The sequence below is a fragment of the Macrobrachium rosenbergii genome, chromosome 50 (genome assembly GCF_040412425.1).
Source record: "Macrobrachium rosenbergii isolate ZJJX-2024 chromosome 50, ASM4041242v1, whole genome shotgun sequence".
NCBI lineage: Eukaryota > Metazoa > Arthropoda > Malacostraca > Decapoda > Palaemonidae > Macrobrachium > Macrobrachium rosenbergii.
This window is the reverse complement of record NC_089790.1, coordinates 18,010,001-18,031,366: the sequence shown is the minus strand read 5'-3', so window position 1 is coordinate 18,031,366 and position 21,366 is coordinate 18,010,001. Positions and strand designations below refer to the sequence as shown.

Here is a 21,366-nt window from a genome sequence, read left to right as displayed (position 1 = left end):
CTGACTGGCATCTTAAATATTGAAGGGAGGGGGGGATGAACTTGAGATATATTAAATTCCTTATCCCTGACCTTGAAGTTAATCTGTAATAGATATTTTACGATAGTGATCATTTCTTGCATTCAGATCTTCCAATTCTTCACCATTCATCATGTAATACTGGTCATGCAGTCTTCTATGAGATTCAGCACTACACAATTTTCTGCAAAATTTATTCCTGTTGTGACCAAATTGTGGATAATAATAGTAGCAGTTTTAGTATGTGTACAACAGAGATCAGCTTATGGCACTAAAAGGTTGGAAGGAGAGGTCACTGTATCAAATACAAAAGGCATAGGATTGAATCCTGGTCAGGAGTAGATGTACTTGTAATACATAATCTTTAAGGATAAGTTATTGCTACAAGCCAAGCCACAACCATGGCTAGAAAAACAGCAGCTTACAAGGCTAAGTCCCTTACAGAACAGCAGCCTAGTTTAGAAAGGGACATTCAGAAGAGAAAAGAAACAACAATGAAAAGCAACAATGAAAAGCAAAAGACAAAATGAAGATAAATAATAAGAGTAACTTAAACTGATAAAGTTTTAGTGATTCAGCCAAAGGATTAGGAAGATCATTCCACAATTTGGTCAAAACAAGAATTAATCTTGCAAAGAACTTTGTGGTGGTGAACCTCACAGAAGACAGCATATCTAATATTACATAGTGGAATGGAATGGAATGGAATATAAAACTGAAGCCAATGGCAGGGTGCTGGGACCTATGAAGTCATTCAGTACTGAAAGGGAAATTGAGAGTAAAAAAGCTTTAAATGTATAACAGGAGGAAAACCTCGCAGTTGCACTAAGACACAACTGTTTGGAGAAGGTGGAAAGTAAGACGGAAGAAACAGAATATGAATGGAGGTACAGTAGTGGATGACAGTCTTGGAAGATCTGAATGCAGAGGATGATCAAAATTATGATCAACGTCAGGGCTGATCCTTTGCAAAGATGAGTTTTTGGTCTATAAACAATCCAGAATATTCCATGAAATTATTTTAAAATTGATTAAAAATTTCCAAATGCAAACCACCCAATGTTCCTAAAAATCCTGAATTCTCCTGAAGGTAAACTAAAAAATGGCCTCCCTCTTGTGACTGGTGTTACAATTCCATGAACACCTGAGCATCAATTCAGCTGTTCTCATTATCAGTCATTCAAAAACAAAATGCAATTTTCAAAAGGGAGAGGTAGAACAGACTATTTGGCTTCTCGGTCAGCCTGTAAAAATATACTGAGGGACATCAAAATGCATAAACACATAATACATACACAAAAGGGCTCAAAACATAGTGAGTGAAGAGTAAAGAAGGTATGTATGAATGGCAAAAAAGCAAGGTGCTTACCTGATATCTAACGATGCTTCCCTCAAACGCATCATTGGGAATTGGGTAAGAGAAGAGCTGACCAATGGGAGTCTCTGTGTCAGCCACACCCCACAGTCTCCTCACTCCTTCAATACCCCTAGAGGTTGGTGAAGGCAAGGGTCCTGCCCTATTACTGTTCTTTCCATCGGAGGTTTCACCATCGGGACGGAAAAACAGTTCCACCTCGAAGTCATCGTCACCTTCAACCGGGCTGGCATAATGGTTGACGCTAATGTCGTTGAGAAGGGACTGAAGGTCGTTCTCGAGGTGTTGTGCCAAGCATAACTCCTTGCAAAGAATAGCAATGAACGTGGATAGTAATGTCAATGTGCACAACCTCCCCATGTTTGCCTACTTTTGTTGAGGGTACCAGCCGTCAACTTTCCTCACATACAATACCACACTAACACTGAACCATCGTCTGTCCTGGAAATAAAGAGGGATTATTATTAAAAACCTGACAAAAGTATTAAAATAAAACATAATTATGTATGCTAACTAATATAAGCATTGACTAGAAAGTTAACATTTCTAAGCATAGCCAAATGTGTTATCAATAAAACACAATGTCCTAAACTATCCAAGCACTGTTGACATGATCAATAACTTTTATAAAGAAAAATACCACAGATTAGATCCTTTACTACATTAATTACTATTCACTTCTAATACTGTGGGAAATCTATAATAAAACGACAAACTTCAACCTTTCAATAAAACAGATTTATCAAATCTCTTACTTCCATCCTATTTTTCTAGTATAAATGTAAGTACACATTTAGATGAGCGTCTTTGTTGGTAAGGAGCAATGCATGGGGCAATGAGGTGCATTGCCCTAATTATCATCCAGAAGCTTATGTACATAAACAGTTAGTAAATTGTTGTGTCGCCTCTCTCTATCAACTTGATGATTGTGCACTACCACACAATTTTCTTAAAAATTTACTATCTGTTGTCAAAGAACAATAATTCTTAATATATCCACCATGTCAACTGGGTAATGTTGTGGAAATTTAGTAGTATCACCAGCAATTTCCCTATGGGCAGTCTTGAGTTCAAGTCTCATTCAAGGCTTAATACACTTTCACTAGGTATACAACATTACTATTTCTGTAATATAAAGTTGGAAAGGGGGTGGGGGGACCACACAGGCCTATACATTAAGACCTCGAGAGGGCTAAATGTACGGAACTGTGCCTGTTCAGTCTCCTCAAAGACATGCGCGACAAAGCATTGACCTATCTATTGCCTGTGTTCTCACTGGTGACCTTTACACCCCCATCAGTCCCTTCCTCCCTCTCTTCCTACTCCTCATTCAAGTGCTCCTCTCTCTTCCAATTTTCTCCATTAATCTTTAGCTCCTCCCCTGCACACTTGCCTTCCTCACAATGCCATGAAGCAGCAGAACAGCGGCACCGTACCCAGCATCACCCCTGCCACCAAAACAACAACCATCTATCTACTTCCCATTTCCACCTAATTGTGCAATTTAACCCTCATGACTTCCCCCCCCCTGCACTTTCAGCCTAATGCCATCCCTAATAATCCAACCAATGTCCAACCCTCCTCGCCATGCCAATTTCTCCTTCTGATCCTTACCCACAACTATAATCCCTACCTACACACATCCAACCTTGCGGCAACGTAACATAGGCTACTGTAGATGCCAAGACACCTCATGGCAATGTTAAAAGAGGTCCTAACAAAGACTGCACACCTAAGAAATACTTAGAGCCCATTCTTTCCTATTTACAAACACTCGAGGCCTATTATAAAGTACTAAAAGGATTACAATAATCTACTGAACAAATCATAATTTCCATCTATGTCAATTAGATGAAGAGTAAAAGAAGGTGAATTTTACTCAATGTGTTTTTCACAGATTACATCAAATTCTGGTGAATGTTAAAAGGGAGGGTTCAACTTACATCAGAAACTACTAGGCAAAGAGAATAGTCTATTAACAAAAGCAAATAATGTGCTTATTTTAGGCAATTCAGGTGATGCAATTTAAACTACTTTTCTCATTAGCATATTGTTCCCATGACAAAAGGTAAAGGCAATCTTCAGCATGGCTTGCCCTGGTGTGGCAGTTTCTACCACTGACATTAATATATAGCACTTAAAACCACATTTTTAAAAATATTATTTCTAGTAGTATTACAATATAAAAAAAAATGTTAAATAAAGGGGAAAATTCTAGGACTGATAATGCCAAACTCAAGCAGTGCACTACAATAACCGATGAAAAACAGGAAACCTAACAGATCCTTGTAAGTTTTCTCAAATCTAGTAAGGTAAAAAAGAAAAGGAATCTAAGAATATAAAAACGACCAAAAAATTTTCCTCTTGTATGCACACTAACACCAGGAAGTGAAAAGTGAACTGGTCCACCCAAAGTTAATTTCTAAAAATACTGTCAGCGAATACCTGTTTGCATAATGATCATCTGTATTTTTGACCCTGGACCCAAGGTACATGATAATCACTTCAAGTATTATTCAACTCAAATGGCAATGACCTAACAAAGCAATATAATATAAATTTTCATATAAAAATTTATAATTTGGATACTTGCTGTCAAAGAGAGCTTATATATCTCCTTGGCTATCAGTGTGGAGATAAAAGCTATCTTTAACAGTAGGTAAGATTCATTCCAAATAACAAATAATCAAGCACAGTAAGTAATGCAACTGACTTTTTCCTAGATATACAAACCCCAAGGCTTTTATTTACAAGTATTCCCAGCGCCAGCCAGCTGAGGGTTGTAACAGGTAGTTAATTAGTGGCAGGTAGGTAAGGGGTAAGGAGTACCCACCACTCACTCATTGACTGTATAACTCACTTTTCTCCATCTGTTGTCGAGTCAAGACATCTCTGTTGCAAAGCTGTGGTCCTGGAACTCAACTTTGGTTGTGAAGCTTCATTATTATATCCTTTTTGTGGTTTTCCCCTTGTGGTTCTGTATGTCAGGGATATGAGATGGACTGGATGGCTTTTGTTTGTTTTTGTCGATACAATGTTCACCTGTAGTCTTTATATGAGTCTGCTTTAATAAAGTCCGGTGATGTGATTTAGGGTCCATTAACTTTCAGGTAGGTCAATGCCAATCCAATTTTTACTATTCCATGCATGTCAATAAAAAAAAAAATGGTTTTGGTTTGCATGTTCCATCTACAATATTTCAGCTGCTGTTCTAAGGGATCAGGTTGAGTTTTGTGGTGTTGAGCTTAAACAATTTAACTTTCCTTTTCTTCTTTTGGGATTGTATTGTTTATTCTGCATGGGGGATTCTTATATCCAATTACTGAATGTAATAATATGAGAGATTTCAAAGTTTAATTTGTTTCTCAGTAACATCCCAACCAATCAAAGTTGCGTGGCACATTATAAGTATTTGTGAATATCAGATCAGTGGCGTTTTCTTCTCCGAACTGTGTTGGCCTCATTCCAAATACTATTTTCTGCAGGAGATTACAAGTGTCACATATATCAGTCCAGTTGCTGAGCATTCTAGTTTCTGCCATGTTACCTTGCAGTGGGGCACGTAGGCAATTCCTCCTCATTTTGCATTAGGAAATCTAAAGTCACCCAGGACCATAATATCTTGCTTGGGCAAGCCCAGCTGATTTATTTTTGATACCACACTGTCAAGGGTGATGTTCTTTAAAAGCCCTTCAAAGAGCAGACCAAGATACAGATTATCTGGGCTATAATGTGTGTGTGTGTGTGTGTGTGTGTGTGTGTGTGTGTAGAAGGATTATGCTAGCAAGATGAAATGGTATAACTCAACTACATTACATGAGTTACTAAAAAAAGCACATATTACTGTTTACTCTTGATAATCTTTTACATATATTCACTAGCATTTCTCAGTCATAAGATAATCCCAATATTTTGTCTGCCAGCATGATATAAGATGAACCTTTGAACTACCTTCTATGAAGAATTCAACTCCTTTTGTCGTCATCCAAAGGACTCTCAGTAAAGACAAAAAGCATTTGATTTTCTCTTTCACAATACTCCTAGAATTTGAAATTTTGCTACCCAGTTCCTGTTTGATAGTAAGCCTTCAATGTTTGGAATTAAAAATGAGTAGAGATTAGTTTTCCTGTTAAGATATTATGCAGCAGTGTGTGTGTGTGTGTGTGTGTGTGTGTGTGTGTGTGTGTGTGTGTGTGTGTGTGTGTGTGTGTGTGTGTGTGTGTGTGTGTGTGTGTGTGTGTGTGTTAGGGGCAAATGTCAGTAAATATCCTGGTCTTATTTGAGTTAAATTGATGGAAGTGCTTTTAAGACTTACTAACCCATTTCAGGAGGCACCTTCAAAAAGTAAATAATAAAAAAAAAATTAAAAACTCACCATTGTAGCAATTAGTTGAAGTATAATAAAAAAAAAGTCCCAACATTGGCTGGTGTAAAACCTTTTTAGTTCCAGTTTCCATATGTTAGACATAGTACTTTGGTGGCTGCTTGAAGTAAAGAGCTTCCTGTAGTCTGTGTTATTCATAACGTTTAGTATCATACTTCTATCAACTGACTTTACTCAATGCATTCCTAAGGTACAAATTGACATTTACTGTATGGTGGTTTTTTCTTAGCTTTCTCAGCTTCTATATTTTGCTTGGAAGGTTGTGGGTCACTCACAGATTTTTCTCTCGATGAAAACTACATCTTCTTGCCAAAAATGTCTTAACTGGTTCTTGTTTACATAATCTGCGTGAATACTTTGCATTTATGTAAGTTGAATGGCATCTGCCATTTTTACTGACCATTCACCTATTTTTTCCAGGTCTTGCTACTGTTTTATCATTCAATCACTATTAGCACTAATACCATATTTATCTTATAAGAAAACATGCTTACTTTCCCGGTCATCTACAAGTCCAGGTCAATTTTATAGATAAAGAAGAGCATAGTACCAAACACCAGCTTTTTCCCCTTGTTCTGCTTCATAACATACCACTAACCATTCCAGTTATAGTTCATTAGAAAATCCCCTCCATTAAAATCGCATAGATTCCAGGAGGCTCAAAATCTTCCATTCAAGTTAATCCTCCCTTATTTCTATTTCATCATTGAGTATCAAAATTGGCAGAGGACACAGACAGATACTTTACTATGGACATTAACCTATGGCTAATCCCCCTACATGGCTGTCTAGACAGCTTCCTTGTTTTGCATTAGCATGAGGTTATAAGGCTGCAAGTTTTTATAAACACTACATATCTTATGGGGCATCAGCCCTAGTCCTCCCAGGCCCTAGCCTCTGGGAAAGAAACACAGGGCAAAGACTAAGAATCCCTCTGATCCTGAGTTTAAGTTAGATAGCAGTCAGTTGCTTGTACCAAGAAATGCTGGAGCACATTTATGATAACAGCCAACATGTAACCCCACAATCAAGAAAATTCTAATGCTGTTGTGCAAGTACTGTATTAGAATGAAGTGTTGCAAAGGGGTTACAGTACATCCTCTCTACTGTATCATTGAGCAGCACAATTCAACATAACCACACCTTTCCTCGTTCCTGGTTAACAAAGGACCTGCTGACCCACCAACAGGACAAGGTACTCATGTCCAACAAACATGGTTCCTTCACTGCCAAGGTCAGTCCAGGCCACAGTTTGAGAAAGAAGTCATCACATCAGTCACTCAAATACTCCTTTGCAAGGAGGACCACAGTGATAGGACTTGCCCTAACAACACTCTCCTGACCCTTCAAGACTTGGATTTTGAAGTTTGAAGCTGGAAACTGCTGCCAGTGAGGACCAGTACCATACATTCATCAGATACTGAACCTTACAAGCACTGACCAACTTAACTGTGGCCACAGCCCTGAAAAACCCTCTCTACAAATTAAGTCCTCCAATAAGAATGCAAAGGTTGCTCAACAGGTGTTAAACAGTCTGTTTACCATTGCTGTCCCTAAATCTTAAGAGGGAGTGGGGGACACATGAGGACTCATCTTCCAGGAACCTAAAAGAAGTCATCACAATATTAGATCATGAGCTAACTTATAGCTGAAGGGAATGCAATAAAAACTTAAGGCAAAAATTACATCTGAGAACACTTTTGAAATGAGTTTTTTATGAATAATTTTTTCATTGGAATATACCTCCATAAATTTGATATTTTATGTTTTTGGTTGTGGGCACGATGATCTTCTTCTACAAAAAAGATATACTTTCAACAAGAGCCAAAAGAAAATTTTCAAAGAACTTTTGTGAATTATTTCAAGGGTGCCATGGGATTGGAACAGGTGAAGTTACTAAGGATGACGTGGGACATGACAAGAGGACTCAAGGTAAACAAATATGTCTGAGTCCTGAACAACCTTCCAGCAACACCTGCCAAAGGTACTCACAAAGTGGAGTAGGTTCTCTTCCAACCTCCTGAACCCTCTCATGATTCATGAGAACACAAGGCACCCCACTGATTCTGCCCGACTACCATCTCCCTTCACCAAAAGAAAAGTGCCATTTTGTAACTCATTTCAACTGTTTAGGAGTCAACCTTATGGACAATATTGCCATAACCAACACCAAGATAGGGAGCATACACGTGTGCCTCTTTACCTGCCCCTACATACAACCATGGCACTCTTTGTGATCACCATGGTCTTCCCAGACCATAAAATCTGACAATGGACATGCTTTCTCCAAGATATTTACAAAGAACCAGAAGGAAAAAGTATCGGACAGAAAACAATCTTGTCAACTGACTCATTAGGTTTTATGATCTTTAGACATATTCTACAAATGGTTTATTGGCATCCTCAAATCATGCCTAACAAAGATCATGTGCAAATGGAAGTTATCCCTCCACCAGCTAAGGACCATTATTGTGGAGACTGCAGTTCGGAGGTGACAGGGGTTTGTAGTTCCTTGAGCCATCCTCCTATTTGCTCGAAGATGTTGTCCGCAGGAATTTGAGGACGGTGTCTGCTTTGAGTGTCGTGGAGGTGATTTTCTTCAATCTAAAAATTGTTTCTGCCCTGAAGAACCACGCTTCTTGGCTGTGGGGCATGAATGGAGGTACAGTAGACATATGGAGGTGGCGGCGAGGGTTTCACTGGAGAGGCAAGCATCGTTAGTGTTGGCTGGATCGGTCATCTCCGTGGGTTACCAATGGAACGATGGGTATGAATAAGGGTCAGAGTTCACAGCTTACTAATTTATTCAGATAACAAACACACAGGTCAAGGGCTCTTGCGAGAGATTCAACACAATCACCTGTGTTTGTTGACAGATGAAAATATACATATTGTATACAGTAAATCAGTACATGATACAGGACTGAAGTTAATATACATATGGCTGAGAGGCTGACAGTGCAATGCATATGATGATGACAATACACTGAATATGAGCATAACAGTAAAGAAAATGCAAGTACAAAAGATGCGTGACGGATGCTGTGTTTCTTTCATCCGCGCATTGGCACACTGGGCTGTTGTTGTGAGATTAATGGCCAGTACGATGAAGGTGTGTGGGGTGGCCCCTACACTATAATTGTGGATAACAAAATACCTGCACACCAGCTGCCATCATCCAAACACCAGTCATTAATCCAGTACGCAACAAAAAAAGAAGCAATCCAAAAACGTCTATGGAAACAGCATGTTAAGGAGACAGTGAATGCTGACACCTGAATGAGTGGGTGGTAACCCCAAACCCTCACCCACCTACTGCTAACTAAAGACATTGTTACCATGCTCCAATGACCAAATCAACCAGCTTGTGCTGAAGGTTGTCCACATAATGATGAAGGTTTGTATCATCACAGGAACGATTAAGTATCCTCACTTGAAGGATAAGTCCTGTACTAGTTTAAGACCCACTTGGTCAATATGATATTACTTACTAACACTTTCAGCAACATTGAATCCCTGAGAACCTCCTAGCTATTTACTGTATGTCTGGTGCAAACTATTTCCCATCATTCACTCACTTCATTCTACTTTTTGCAGTATTGACTAACTCCTTTCCTTCATCCCTGCATCAACATCCGATGCCTCTAGGGTGCGGCCTTCCAGTACAGTAGATGACCACTTTTAATTTCCAGTGTTCTGCTACACAGTATGCCATTAGCCATTCTGACCATGATCTACTGAAAAAACTCCATCTATTCAAATTAAATAGATTTCTATAAAGCCATACTTCTCTATCTTACACCTATTCTTATGCTATTCATAATTTTTTAATTTCCATGGAATTGTGAAATCCTCTTTCTTCAATATATCAGATAATTTTCAATTATCATACAGAGTCCAGTTGGTATCTCCTTTTGGCTTTGGTTTCATGTGGCTCAGCCCTCCAAATGAATTACAATGCCTCAAATTCCTCTAAACGACCAAAGAACCTTAGGAAAAGAGGTTCTCCGATGTGACAGTTAGCAAAGGAATCACTAATGCTGGCAAGGGAGCTAATGCTCCAGCTGATCATAGGAAAGCTCTTGTTAATGTTTTTCAGATGTTAGTTACATTATTCTTGGTAGTCAATGCTCAAGTTCCTGTTTAATCAGTGATACCTAAACCATTTACTTTTACCATTGATTTTTTATGTAGGCCTCATATCTTCAATGCATCTAAGAACAGAAACAACTCTAGAGCTGGCTAGTTCGGGGAACTCAGCAAAGAAGCTCTTGTCATCCAACTGCCACACCAGATCACCCTTCACTTCCTGGCTGAAGGGCACAGGGCGTGTTGAAGGATTAGTGGCAGATGACCAGTGCCAATTCTGACACCACTGCAAGGACTGCAGGTAGGAGTTGCCTGTAAAGGATGAGCTTCTCAGTGGAAGACACATGACTGACAACAACATGCCAAAGCAAAGTTGATTATCCCTGTCAAGACAGGAGCTGTAATGGCACCTCCCAAACTAGCTTATCCAATTCTGCAAGAAAGGCTCACCATTACCAAACAGATCAGTAAGCCCAAGTACTTCATGTGCTGCATGGGTGATTCCTGCATTGTGACAAAGTTAAGAGGAGATGGTTCCAATCGTAGAACAACTCTGAGGACACCAGAATGAATCAATTGTCAAAATAATGCAAAAGACATAGCCATGAACACTTGTCAGCAAATACAGGACAGTCTACAACCCAAGTAGCCTATAAAGGATAAATTTGTTCAAAGGATTGAGACTGAAGGTCCAGTCCCTGCCTCCAGTTGACTATTAAACCAAGAAGAGCCAACTATAAAATTCTGGAGAGCAGCCATCAGTTTTGACAACTATCACCGCATCCTTTTCCAGCACTATCCTCACTTCTGCCAACTGGAGAGAGAGCTCAATGATTCTGAAGAGTTGGCTGATTAAAAACAAAGTACATTTCTCGTGACGTTTTTAAAAATACAATAAACTGTGGGACTATCATACCGCAAGTGATTAGGGACTATTTTTCATAACGAATAGAACTGGAAAAAGGGAGGGTTGTCATTTTGTCAAAATAAGTTTGTGACTGTCTAGAATGATATACAGTAGGCTACTCTGGACTCCATCATCTGTTACTGACATGTTACCTAATAGTCTGGTGGGTATCACCCAACTTTCAGCAGTGGGAAAGAGGGAACATCAGCCTCAGCATACACTTTCCCTCCGCTTCCCCTAACCTGCATTTCAGGCTGAGGATTGAGGTTGGTCAGAGAGTCTGGGAAGGCTCCTTGCCCTTTCTCGAGGATGGGGACTACTGGGGTCCAGATGGCAATTTGATAAAGGTCTGACCTTTTCCTGATCCAGATGTTAATGGCATAACTGCCCCTAAGTTTTGCTGGGTTTCGCTCCATCTCTATCGAGCACATGCCTAGATTTTCCTTTTAGTCAAAACCTATCTAGACAACAGACTGAGGCAAGCATCATGTCTCTTCAAAACCAGGTTTGCACACAGACCTCAGCAATTTCCTACCCTGTCTTGCTTTCCTCCAAAAACACCTAGAAAAGAGGAAGTCTGCTATAGGTCCAACTCCATGACTATGGCTCCCACTTCAGTGGTGAAGAAAAATCTCTTCAGCATGGAGCCTCTCCAGAGGGAGGTGTCAGCCCACAGACCTTAGGAACATACCAAATTAAAAAGAAATGTTTATTTTTCCTAATATATGAACCTATGCTTTCATAAATGGAGTAATCTGTGCTTACCTATCTTCGGCTGTTATTGAATCGTCTCTGAAAAACACAAAATCCTAACACTACCTGGGTCACATGGTGTGATGCTGTGAGGAGCTTACAAGAATGGCTGGAGACAAGAATTCTCTGATCAGGAATCAAAGAATTAACCTCTTCCAGGATCCCCTAAGAACAGGGAACAGGGCAGGAAAAAAGTGAAATCACTTCTGGAGTGGACCCTAAGGTCCATTACCAGCACCAGGTGCTAAGAGGAAGGCTTAGTTGGTTCACTGATCAGTGAAATCAAACACGACCCCAATGCCTTTTTCAAAAATGCCTCTACTATTCAATAACCTGTTGGGGTTCCAGAAGTATGGGACCTTCTACTGAGGTGGAAAGGAGAAACAAGCCAACCTAACCTGGTGACTGTTCGGTGGACTGTGGGGTTGAAAGTCCCATTCATAGTACAGAGCATGAGGAAACTGTCATGTAGGCTAGGTTATGGTCACCATAAAAAACAATAGTGATACTCCTTGGCAGGTAGTCAAGGGATGTGCAGACTACCCTTCCATACTTCCAAGGAAGCACAGGCAACATGGGAAGAGACCAGGTAATGCCATTCACCCTTGAAAAATTATTGGACAGCCTGGTATGAGCAAGCCTGTCAGCCAGGGACTAATCTCAAACAAGATCATGAACCAGGCCATACACTATGGCCACCATCATGTTTCTGCAAGCAGTCACATTGGATTGCAGTCCCTCAAGGAAGAAGAATGATGTCTAAAAGGGCAGTGTTACCGGTACTATTTTATGTTTCCTCCAGTATGGAGAACAAGAGGACAAACAAAGGTAAGTTGAGGATAAGGAAGAAGAAAAAGATGAAGCATGCTCAATAACGCAATAATTTGTATGGTACTCTCCTCCAGTATGGAGAACAAGAAGACAAAGAAGGGTAAGTTGAGTTTGAGGAAGAAGTCAAAGATGGGGCATGTTTGACTAAGTAATTGTTTGTATCACACTTCACATCAGATTAGGCTGGTGATAATTCTTTGGGAACATAATTCAGCTTCACTGAACATCACATTTCAACTTTCCTTAAGAGCAGAATAACCCTAAACTTCAATTCTTATTGTAGGCATGGTAGTGTAGGCCTAACATCACTAGTTAGGGTAGTGTATAAGTGTATATACAAAAACACATACACAGATACATGTGTATACTATATATATATATATACACACATACATATATATATATATATATATATATATATATATATATATATATATATATATATATATATATATATATATATATAATGAAATATATTTAATTCAATGTATTTAATTCATATCATAGGTCTATGAATCAAACCATTAATACAAAGGCCTAAGCCTATGTGCATTCATCTAGCTTTTAACAATAAAGAAGGGATTATGCATTACGTCTTTTTCTTCCCTGTCATGATAAAAATTAACCAATGAGTTTCTTCCAAATTCCCACATGACGAAATATAACTTATGAACCTAACTTCCTTCCTGGGAGGGCAAAAATCACCATACACATTACCATACAATGTATGGGTCTGCCGTATTTACGTGACTTCACTGATACACAATAAGATCGTTACAATATATATATATATATATATATATATATATATATATATATATATATATATATATATATATATATATATTATATCTGAATATTCTGCCATCTAATATATGATTCTACAATGCTATCGAAATTTAATTTTCTCTATCTCTCTCTCTCTCAAAAGGAATGAAAGATGCTCGCTCATCTCTCTACGAAAACACACACACACACACACACACACACACACACACACACATATATATATATATATATATATATATATATATATATATATATAATATATATATATATATATATATATATATAATATGGCCTTTGGATAGTCTATCACTTTATATAGCCTAGAGCATATTTATGCAATGATCTCAAGAATTAACTCTTTATTCACGATGTCTGAGAGATGCACTCTCTCACTCACTCTTTCTCTCCCTACTAGAAATACACAATGAATATCGTAGCGAAAAAGTATATATATGACCCCTCCTCTCTCTCTCTCTCCGAAAATACACATTCAATATCGAAACGAAAAATGTATATACGACCTTTATAAGTTATACATCTAATACATAATTCTACAATTCTCTCTCTCTCTCTCTCTCTCTCAGAAGAGTGAGCAATGCTCCTTCTCCCTCTCCCCCACTCTCTATCCATACGAAAACACACAATGAATATCGTACCGAAAAAATATACATGTCCTTTGGAAATTCTATTATTTAATATACATTTATACAGCACAATGATCTCTAAGAATTTTCTCTCTCCCCACGAGGAGTGAAAGATGCTCTCTATCTCTCCCACTCTTTCTCTCTCTAGGAAAATACACAATGAATATCGTGGCGAAGAAAAAATATACATGGCCATTGTTAATTTTTCCATCTAATACATGATCCTACAATGTTCTCAAGAATGAACTCTCTCTCTCTCTCTCTACCATTAGTGAGAGATGCTCTCTCTCCCACTCTTTCTCTCCCTACGAAAATATTTCTCCTGTGGGGTTAGAGGAGGAGGAGGCGAAGAAGGCAGAGAGAGAGAGAGAGAGAGAGAGAGAGAGAGAGAGAGAGAGAGAGAGAGAGAGAGAGAGAGAGAGAGAGAGAGCTAAGCTAAACATGTCGCCTATAACCTTCCCACCACTAGCACCGGGATCAACAACAAAAACCCCGGCTTAGTTTCACCACATATCATAACCATAACCCGTTCTGGCCGTCACTACGACGACGTTGCGTTCGTAATTCGTTACAGAAGTGTTTGGAGTTGGAAATTACCTGCCACAATCACACAAATAAAAATGGCGAGCACGAAAATGCACGTATCCACTTGCCGCCACTGTTCAATACAGACTGAGATCGGTTTGGCCTGGCCTGCTCGTCGTCCTCATCTCTCTCCCTCTTTCTCTTTTCTCTCTCTCTCCCCCCCCTCTCCTCCTCTCCTCTCTCTCTCTCTCTCTCTCTCCCCCTCCTAGTTCCTCGAGATGCCGAGTAGCCTATTATTTCTTCACTTATTTGCGAAAAGTTCCGTATTTCTTCTACATAAACTTTTTCTTCAGTTTGAAGTTATTGAAAAATGTCAATAAAGATACAATTAACATCATTCTAGACTTTATTAACGCAAAGACGGAACACCACGCCCCTCAGTTGCCAAATAGCGTTTAAACTGACACATTCAGATAAAAATACTCTTTTCATATACATTTCAAACGGCTACATAATGGACTTTTAACCCAGCTGAGCATATTAAAGGTCCCGTGAAGCAAAAATAAACTTATATTTTTCAGCCCTGAATTGTTTCGAGGACAGGTTGACCTGAAAAGAAAAGGGGCCGGGTATTATTTTTTCAGAGGATTCCGTCGCGTACCAAAATGGTTCGTCTACGTACAATTCCTAAATGAGACTTAAAAGCTAGACTGAAATGATGAATGAACAGTGAATAATAAACAAAAGACGGTGTTTTGTTGATGTTTTTATTTATTCCACGATAGAGATTGAAGTGGTATTTAGAGAGGTAAAGTGAGCAGCATTTTTTCTTTTGCGGAACAAGAAAGCGAAAGTTTATCCCCCCCTAAAAAGTAGTTGGCCCGACGGTCGCGCAGCTGATTTTATTATATACAGATATATATATATATATATATATATATATATATATATATATATATATATATATATATATATATATATATATATATATATATATATATATATATATATATATATATATATATATATATATATATGTGTGTGTGTGTGTGTGTGTGTGTGTGTGTGTGTGTGTGTAAAATTGCCTCCAATAAGAAACTCCTCGTGCAGAAAACTTCCACAATATTTGTCACTTTATTCTCTAACTCAGAGGCTCATCAGTAGTGTATCAAACCCCTAACTATGTTATGCCATTGCACACATTCCTATTTCCCGGATATTGAAAACCATCCTTTGTGGGATGAGAAAACTGGTCATTAATTGAGTTCGGAGCTGTGATGTTTGCAGATTATATAGTACTAAATGTGGATAATGAAGAGAAACAACACAAACCGGTGAAGGAATTTGAAAATGTTTGTAAGAGAAGGAAGTATAGAGCATTGCATGTGTGTGAGTGTGTGTATGTGTGTCTGTCATTTTCATTGTGATCTATCACTGTTTAATGGAATTTGAAGTACCGTAAAAACACAATTGACACATGGAAACCATAGATCATCACTGATAATCCTTTAGTCCTGATCAATGGTCATGTGGACAACAGGTAGGTGACAAGTATTTGCATGTAACAGACAGGGGTGGAATAGCAACTTAAGCATGATTAACATTTCTGTCGTTTATAAATTTCACACCAACGATCTTCCTTAAATACCCTAATGATAAACTGACCTTCTGGGAACATTTCCGTAAATATTCGAATAAACTAAACACGTTAGTTCCAACCGTTAAATTCAAAACTGAATGGGAAAAACACCCGGTAAATTGCCCTCACCTTATATAGGAAGCCAATGCCTTCACCATATATAGGAAGCATACTTTCACCCTTTCCTATGTCCACTACGTAAAGATCACGGTTGGCTCTGCCTGCAGTCTATTTCACAAAAGGCTTGGATTATACTAGCAGGATAATCTGAAAAAGAAAGAGAATAAATAGAGAATTTAAGACGATTATTCATTATATGACTCGCAAATAATATACGAACAGACTTTAACATCATAATAAGGCTCAGGGTGGAAATATTGGGCAATTTACCGAACACATTAATGGAATGGAATGGAATATAATTTGGGCCAAAGGCCAAACAGTGGGACCTATGAGGTCTTTCAATGCTAGAAAGGAAATTGAGAGGAGGTACAGTAGGTTTGAAAGGTGTATCACGAGGAAAACTCGCTGTTGCACTTTGAAATATTTGTTAGGAGAGGGTGGATAGCAAGATGGAAGAAAGATAATATGAATGGAGGTAGAGTAAAAGGAACGAAAGGGGTTGCAGCTAGGGCCACACTGACGGCACTACCCTTGAACGCTTCAAGTTCAGACTCAGTAATCTGTTTATTTTCACTATCCTAAAACTATCTCAGGTTATATATATATATATATATATATATATATATATATATATATATATATATATATATATATATATATATATATATATATACAAAGGAATCAAATAAAAGGGATTTTAAGAAAATATATGTCAAATTCATTTAGTATTCTTTTGTTTATTTACCTCAATGCATATATAACAAAGAAACTGTACTAACAATTGTATTCTCAGCTGTGAAAAAACACTCTAAGTATTCTAATAAAAATGCATAATTTGTATTTTCAATGTAATTGAAACTAGAACGTATTAACAAAAATGGTTATGTATCTTCACGATTTTTGCGCTTAACTGTATAACTCAATCGAAGGAATTTAATTATGAGAGAGAGAGAGAGAGAGAGAGAGAGAGAGAGAGAGAGAGAGAGAGAGAGATGAGATGAATGTTATACAGCATAATCATTTGAGGTTTAGTCTAGAGAGAATGTTGGTATTACGGTACAATAATTTAGTGATCATAGAAAACGGGTATTGGAAAATGTAAATACAAGGGGAGACTAATGTATTGCGGCATCATCCCTCTCCCTCTTGCACACTACCGTTCATCTTTTGTTATTAGTTTGGTTTTAATGTTTTCATTTGATTGTTACTTGTGCACAGTACATGTAAATGCATACATATATTACATACGCTACCTACAGATTGCTTGTCTGCTATAATACAAATAAAGAAGCTAGGATATTATGATTAAATTCTTGATACATTTTGCATACTAAAGTGTCATATCTTTGGGATGCATATTACACACTTACCGTGCACTTAAATGATATACACTTAACATTTCTCTTGATACTAGACGTTTTCGTAAGTTAGTGTACGTTTGCAGTGACTAAATAGTGGCTAAATAGAGTTAAGCTAAGATTTAGGGGTTGTCTAGAGTAGGCTGGAATATTCATTAACTTAACACCTCACTTTAAATGTATCTACAGCCCCCTTGGGTCTGTTAGTGTGATTAAAGGAAGTATTACAGTTATATATATACACATACACACACATTATATATATATATATATTGTAAGTATGTATGTATGCTAACCTATTTCCCCTAACAGAGTGGTTTCACCCTCCACCAAAAATAAGAAAAAACAGTAGTCACAGAATAAATAAGGGATTAGGTGACTTAATGGGTGTTACAGGGTCACCTGTGAGGAGGATGAATTATTCCCTTGAGCTCAGCGGACTAATGACTGAGAAAGAACATGTAGAAGAGAGTGAGACGACTGCCTTGGATTCAATCCTACAGAGGAAGGAGTCAAGAGAATAAGCAAAGTAAATAATTATGAAAGCGGGACTCCAAACAGGTATGAATAAGTCTGGCATAAAGTTTTAATGACTTAACTTAGACTTTACATAATAAAAATACACCAGTTATTATCATCAGAGTTCTCAATTTGAATTAGGTCTAGTACAAACAAGCTAAAAGCGTCCTGAACACTCACACTATTAACAGAAGTCAAGAATTTAAATATAATTTCATATAAAAATACAAAAATAAATAAAAAAAGAACCTTTGAATGTGAAAAGAAACAAATTAATAGTAAGATGAATCTGACTACAGTACAGTCTCCTCTCCTCAAAAGCTCACAAGATAAGAGCTGAGTTATTAGACGAGAATAGAAGAATAGACTGGTGGAACTCACTTCGTGACACGCTCATAAAGGCTATTTATAAGACGCACCTCCCGACACGTAGGCCTAGTCAAGTGTGTGAGCGAGTGCGTGGGTGTGAGCGCGAATGTGGTAGGCCTATCTCCCTCGAATTCAGGTCCAATAATTATGTAGGCTCTCGATACTGTAGAATTCATAAGGTTGTATGTGAGGAGGCTAATCTGTTCTAAAAACTCTATTAGTGGTGAATAAAACTGACGTTTAGGTGGCATTAATCATTTTCAAGTCAGGTTTTTTCGTCGATATGATCACTTACAACAATATTTCATATTCACTTCGATGAATTAAGGCTTAGCGTAAAATAATGAGAGAGAGAGAGAGAGAGAGAGAGAGAGAGAGAGAGAGAGAGAGAGAGAGAGAGAGAGAGAGAGAGAGAGAGAGAGAGAATCGTCATAATCATACTGCGATAGCCTTATGCAGTCTCCAGAATAAAATAAGTTGAACTTCTGAACGAGAGAGAGAGAGAGAGAGAGAGAGAGAGAGAGAGAGAGAGAGAGAGAGAGAGAGAGAGAGAGAGAGAGAGAGAGAGAGGGTGGAATAACTGTCCCCTTTATTTGGTAAGGTAAACGTTGATCTTTGAATTTCAGTAAAGCCTTTAGGAGACACACCCAAACGCACTCACATTCAGAGAGAGAGAAAATAATATCTTCCCCTTTCCATCCCTAATCCAAAGTCTTAAGCACTGCATTCACAACTTCCCTTCGAACAAACGAACAAACACAAACACAAACACACACACACACCCAACAAAGCGAGAGAGAAAATTTTCCTTTTTATGTAAATGAACAGATTTTTTCCATAAAGATCAAGTAAATCGTACATTCGCATTGTAGCTGCCTGTCAGATTATGCAAATAAGATTAACATGATTCCGGCATTGTTGTATTTAAGCGTATTACTATTTAAATCACTGTAGGGGTTGTTACAGCCTAACCTGAATTCCACTGTGATGAATAAAAAAAGAAATTTAGGGAGATTACGTGTTTCAAAACCAAGTTTAAGTGGCTTAAAATTGCACAGGGATGAGAGCTGAGTCGAATAATCGTTTATAATAGGGGATAAGGACCAAAACCCATAGGCTGAAAATGATGAGACTGACATGGGTGTGTTTAAAATGAACAAAGTTTGGGGGATTCATTTTCAGATATGCCCTCATTTTGATGTATGTATGAATGTGTATGTGTGCATATGATATATATATATACACACATATATACAGGTATGTATCTATATATACACACATATATATACATACATATATACACATATATATATATATATATATATATATATATATATATATATATATATATATATATATATATGTGTGTGTGTGTGTGTGTGTGTGTGTGTGTGTGTGTGTGTGAGAGAGAGAGAGAGAGAGAGAGAGAGAGAGAGAGAGAGAGAGAGAGAGAGAGCTGATAATCTGGAGAAAATAACATCCCCTCCTCTCACAGAATGGAAAAAAATAAAAAGGGTAAGCTCAGCTGTAAGTGAGGCGTAAAATGAACCAAATACCAAGGCAAGGGGTTTTTAGCCAACCCAAAGTAACCTAAGGTGCACAAAAACAGAGGAAAAATAAATGACTTTTCAATTTACGTTGATGAGGAAAAGGAGGGAAAAAAATTGGAGTAACAGAAATGTATGAGGAAAGAAATATGAAATGTCATGAGAACTACTGACTTCAAAAGTGAAAAGACATCGTGTATAGGACTATGAAAGAGAAAGAACAATATGGTTTGGTGTGACGGAGAGGTAAGAATATAAAAAGGAAATAGTTCTTGCCTTGTGTAGCTCATGTAAATAAAAAGGCAGAGGGATTGAAAATGATGACCACTGAATAGAAAAAGGCAGCCACTGAATAGATTGTGAAAATAAGACACGCTGTTAATTGAAAAGGACAACCACTGAATAGACTGTGAGTGTAAGACCAGCTGTTAACTGTGAAAATGGACGTGTTAATGTCATTACAGAATTGTCAACAGATTTTGTGTGTAAGTTACTGATGATGCATAATGAAGAGGGTAATTTTAATGACAGCAAGTAAACTTTTGATGATAAAAACCAAACTTGCAAATACGGAACTACTCACAACATTCTTGATGAAAAATAATTGAAAAATGAAAACTTACGTGAGAAAATGGAAGAATTCAATGATTCTCTCGTGCTGCCTTCCTCTCAATTGACGTAGAGGCTACCACACATTCATGCCACTACTTGGGCTATGCACAGCCCCACAAATGGTAACGTGCAGTGGGCTATGTATAAATATACCTAGCTGGCCTTTATAGCTGGCATACATGATATCAATTTTAGTAGGGCATACATAATTATTAATTCTAGTCTTAGGCCTATTATTATTATTATTATTACTGAGGATATCATCATTAATATTAACAAGAGATTTCCATTATTACATGATGACTATAGTTATATCCAGCACCGTTTTCGAATACTCTTGTAACAAATTGGACTCTTCAGTCAAAAAGAAGCACGTAAGAAAAATGATCCTATTTGATTAATTTTACACAAGAAAAGTTCCTGATTCGACTTATTGTGTAGTCAAGGGCAAAACAGTAGACTTTTGCATCACATACAGGGTAATCTGTACACTGTTCACACTTGTAATGCATAGCCTACTGCAAAGTGGGCCTTTCACTGCCTAACTGATAACCAAGTGTTTGATGCTCTCGCAAGTGCAAAGGCACCTTCTATGTTGCAGTTCAGGAAGTGCTAGTTCAATGTTAGTTGCGACAGGCACTCTTGCATATTTTCTCACTGAAACCATCTATGTTTATTTTACGGGAAAAAACTTATTCCCTGGTTAAGTTTGGTTGATTTTTACTTTCTTTTGCTGAATATGAATACGAAACGTGAAAAATAAAACAATAACAGTAAAACTTATTCTAGTAAATGTATGATACAATTAGGATATACTTTTGCACGTAAGACTTAAATCTACATATTTTGCTATTATAATTAATTACAGCGCTGAGTAAAGTAAA

General features: G+C 37.7%; 1 protein-coding gene and 1 long non-coding RNA gene across 3 annotated transcripts in view; both read right to left on the bottom strand.

Moving 5' to 3' along the window:
* Window positions 1-14,511, bottom strand: part of Dg (Dystroglycan) — an 83,765-nt gene extending 69,254 nt beyond the window's left edge. The window contains 2 exon segments of the mRNA XM_067094072.1: window positions 1,388-1,834; window positions 14,388-14,511. Of these exon segments, the coding sequence (XP_066950173.1) occupies window positions 1,388-1,753 (366 nt within the window). The 5' untranslated portion in view covers window positions 1,754-1,834; window positions 14,388-14,511.
* Window positions 14,512-16,101: 1,590 nt separating this feature from the next.
* LOC136832684 (uncharacterized) overlaps window positions 16,102-21,366 on the bottom strand; it is a 326,849-nt gene continuing 321,584 nt past the window's right edge. For both annotated transcript variants that reach the window (XR_010851287.1, XR_010851286.1), the window contains exon 5: window positions 16,102-16,221. This is a non-coding gene — a long non-coding RNA (uncharacterized lncRNA). The remainder of the gene's footprint in view (window positions 16,222-21,366) is intronic.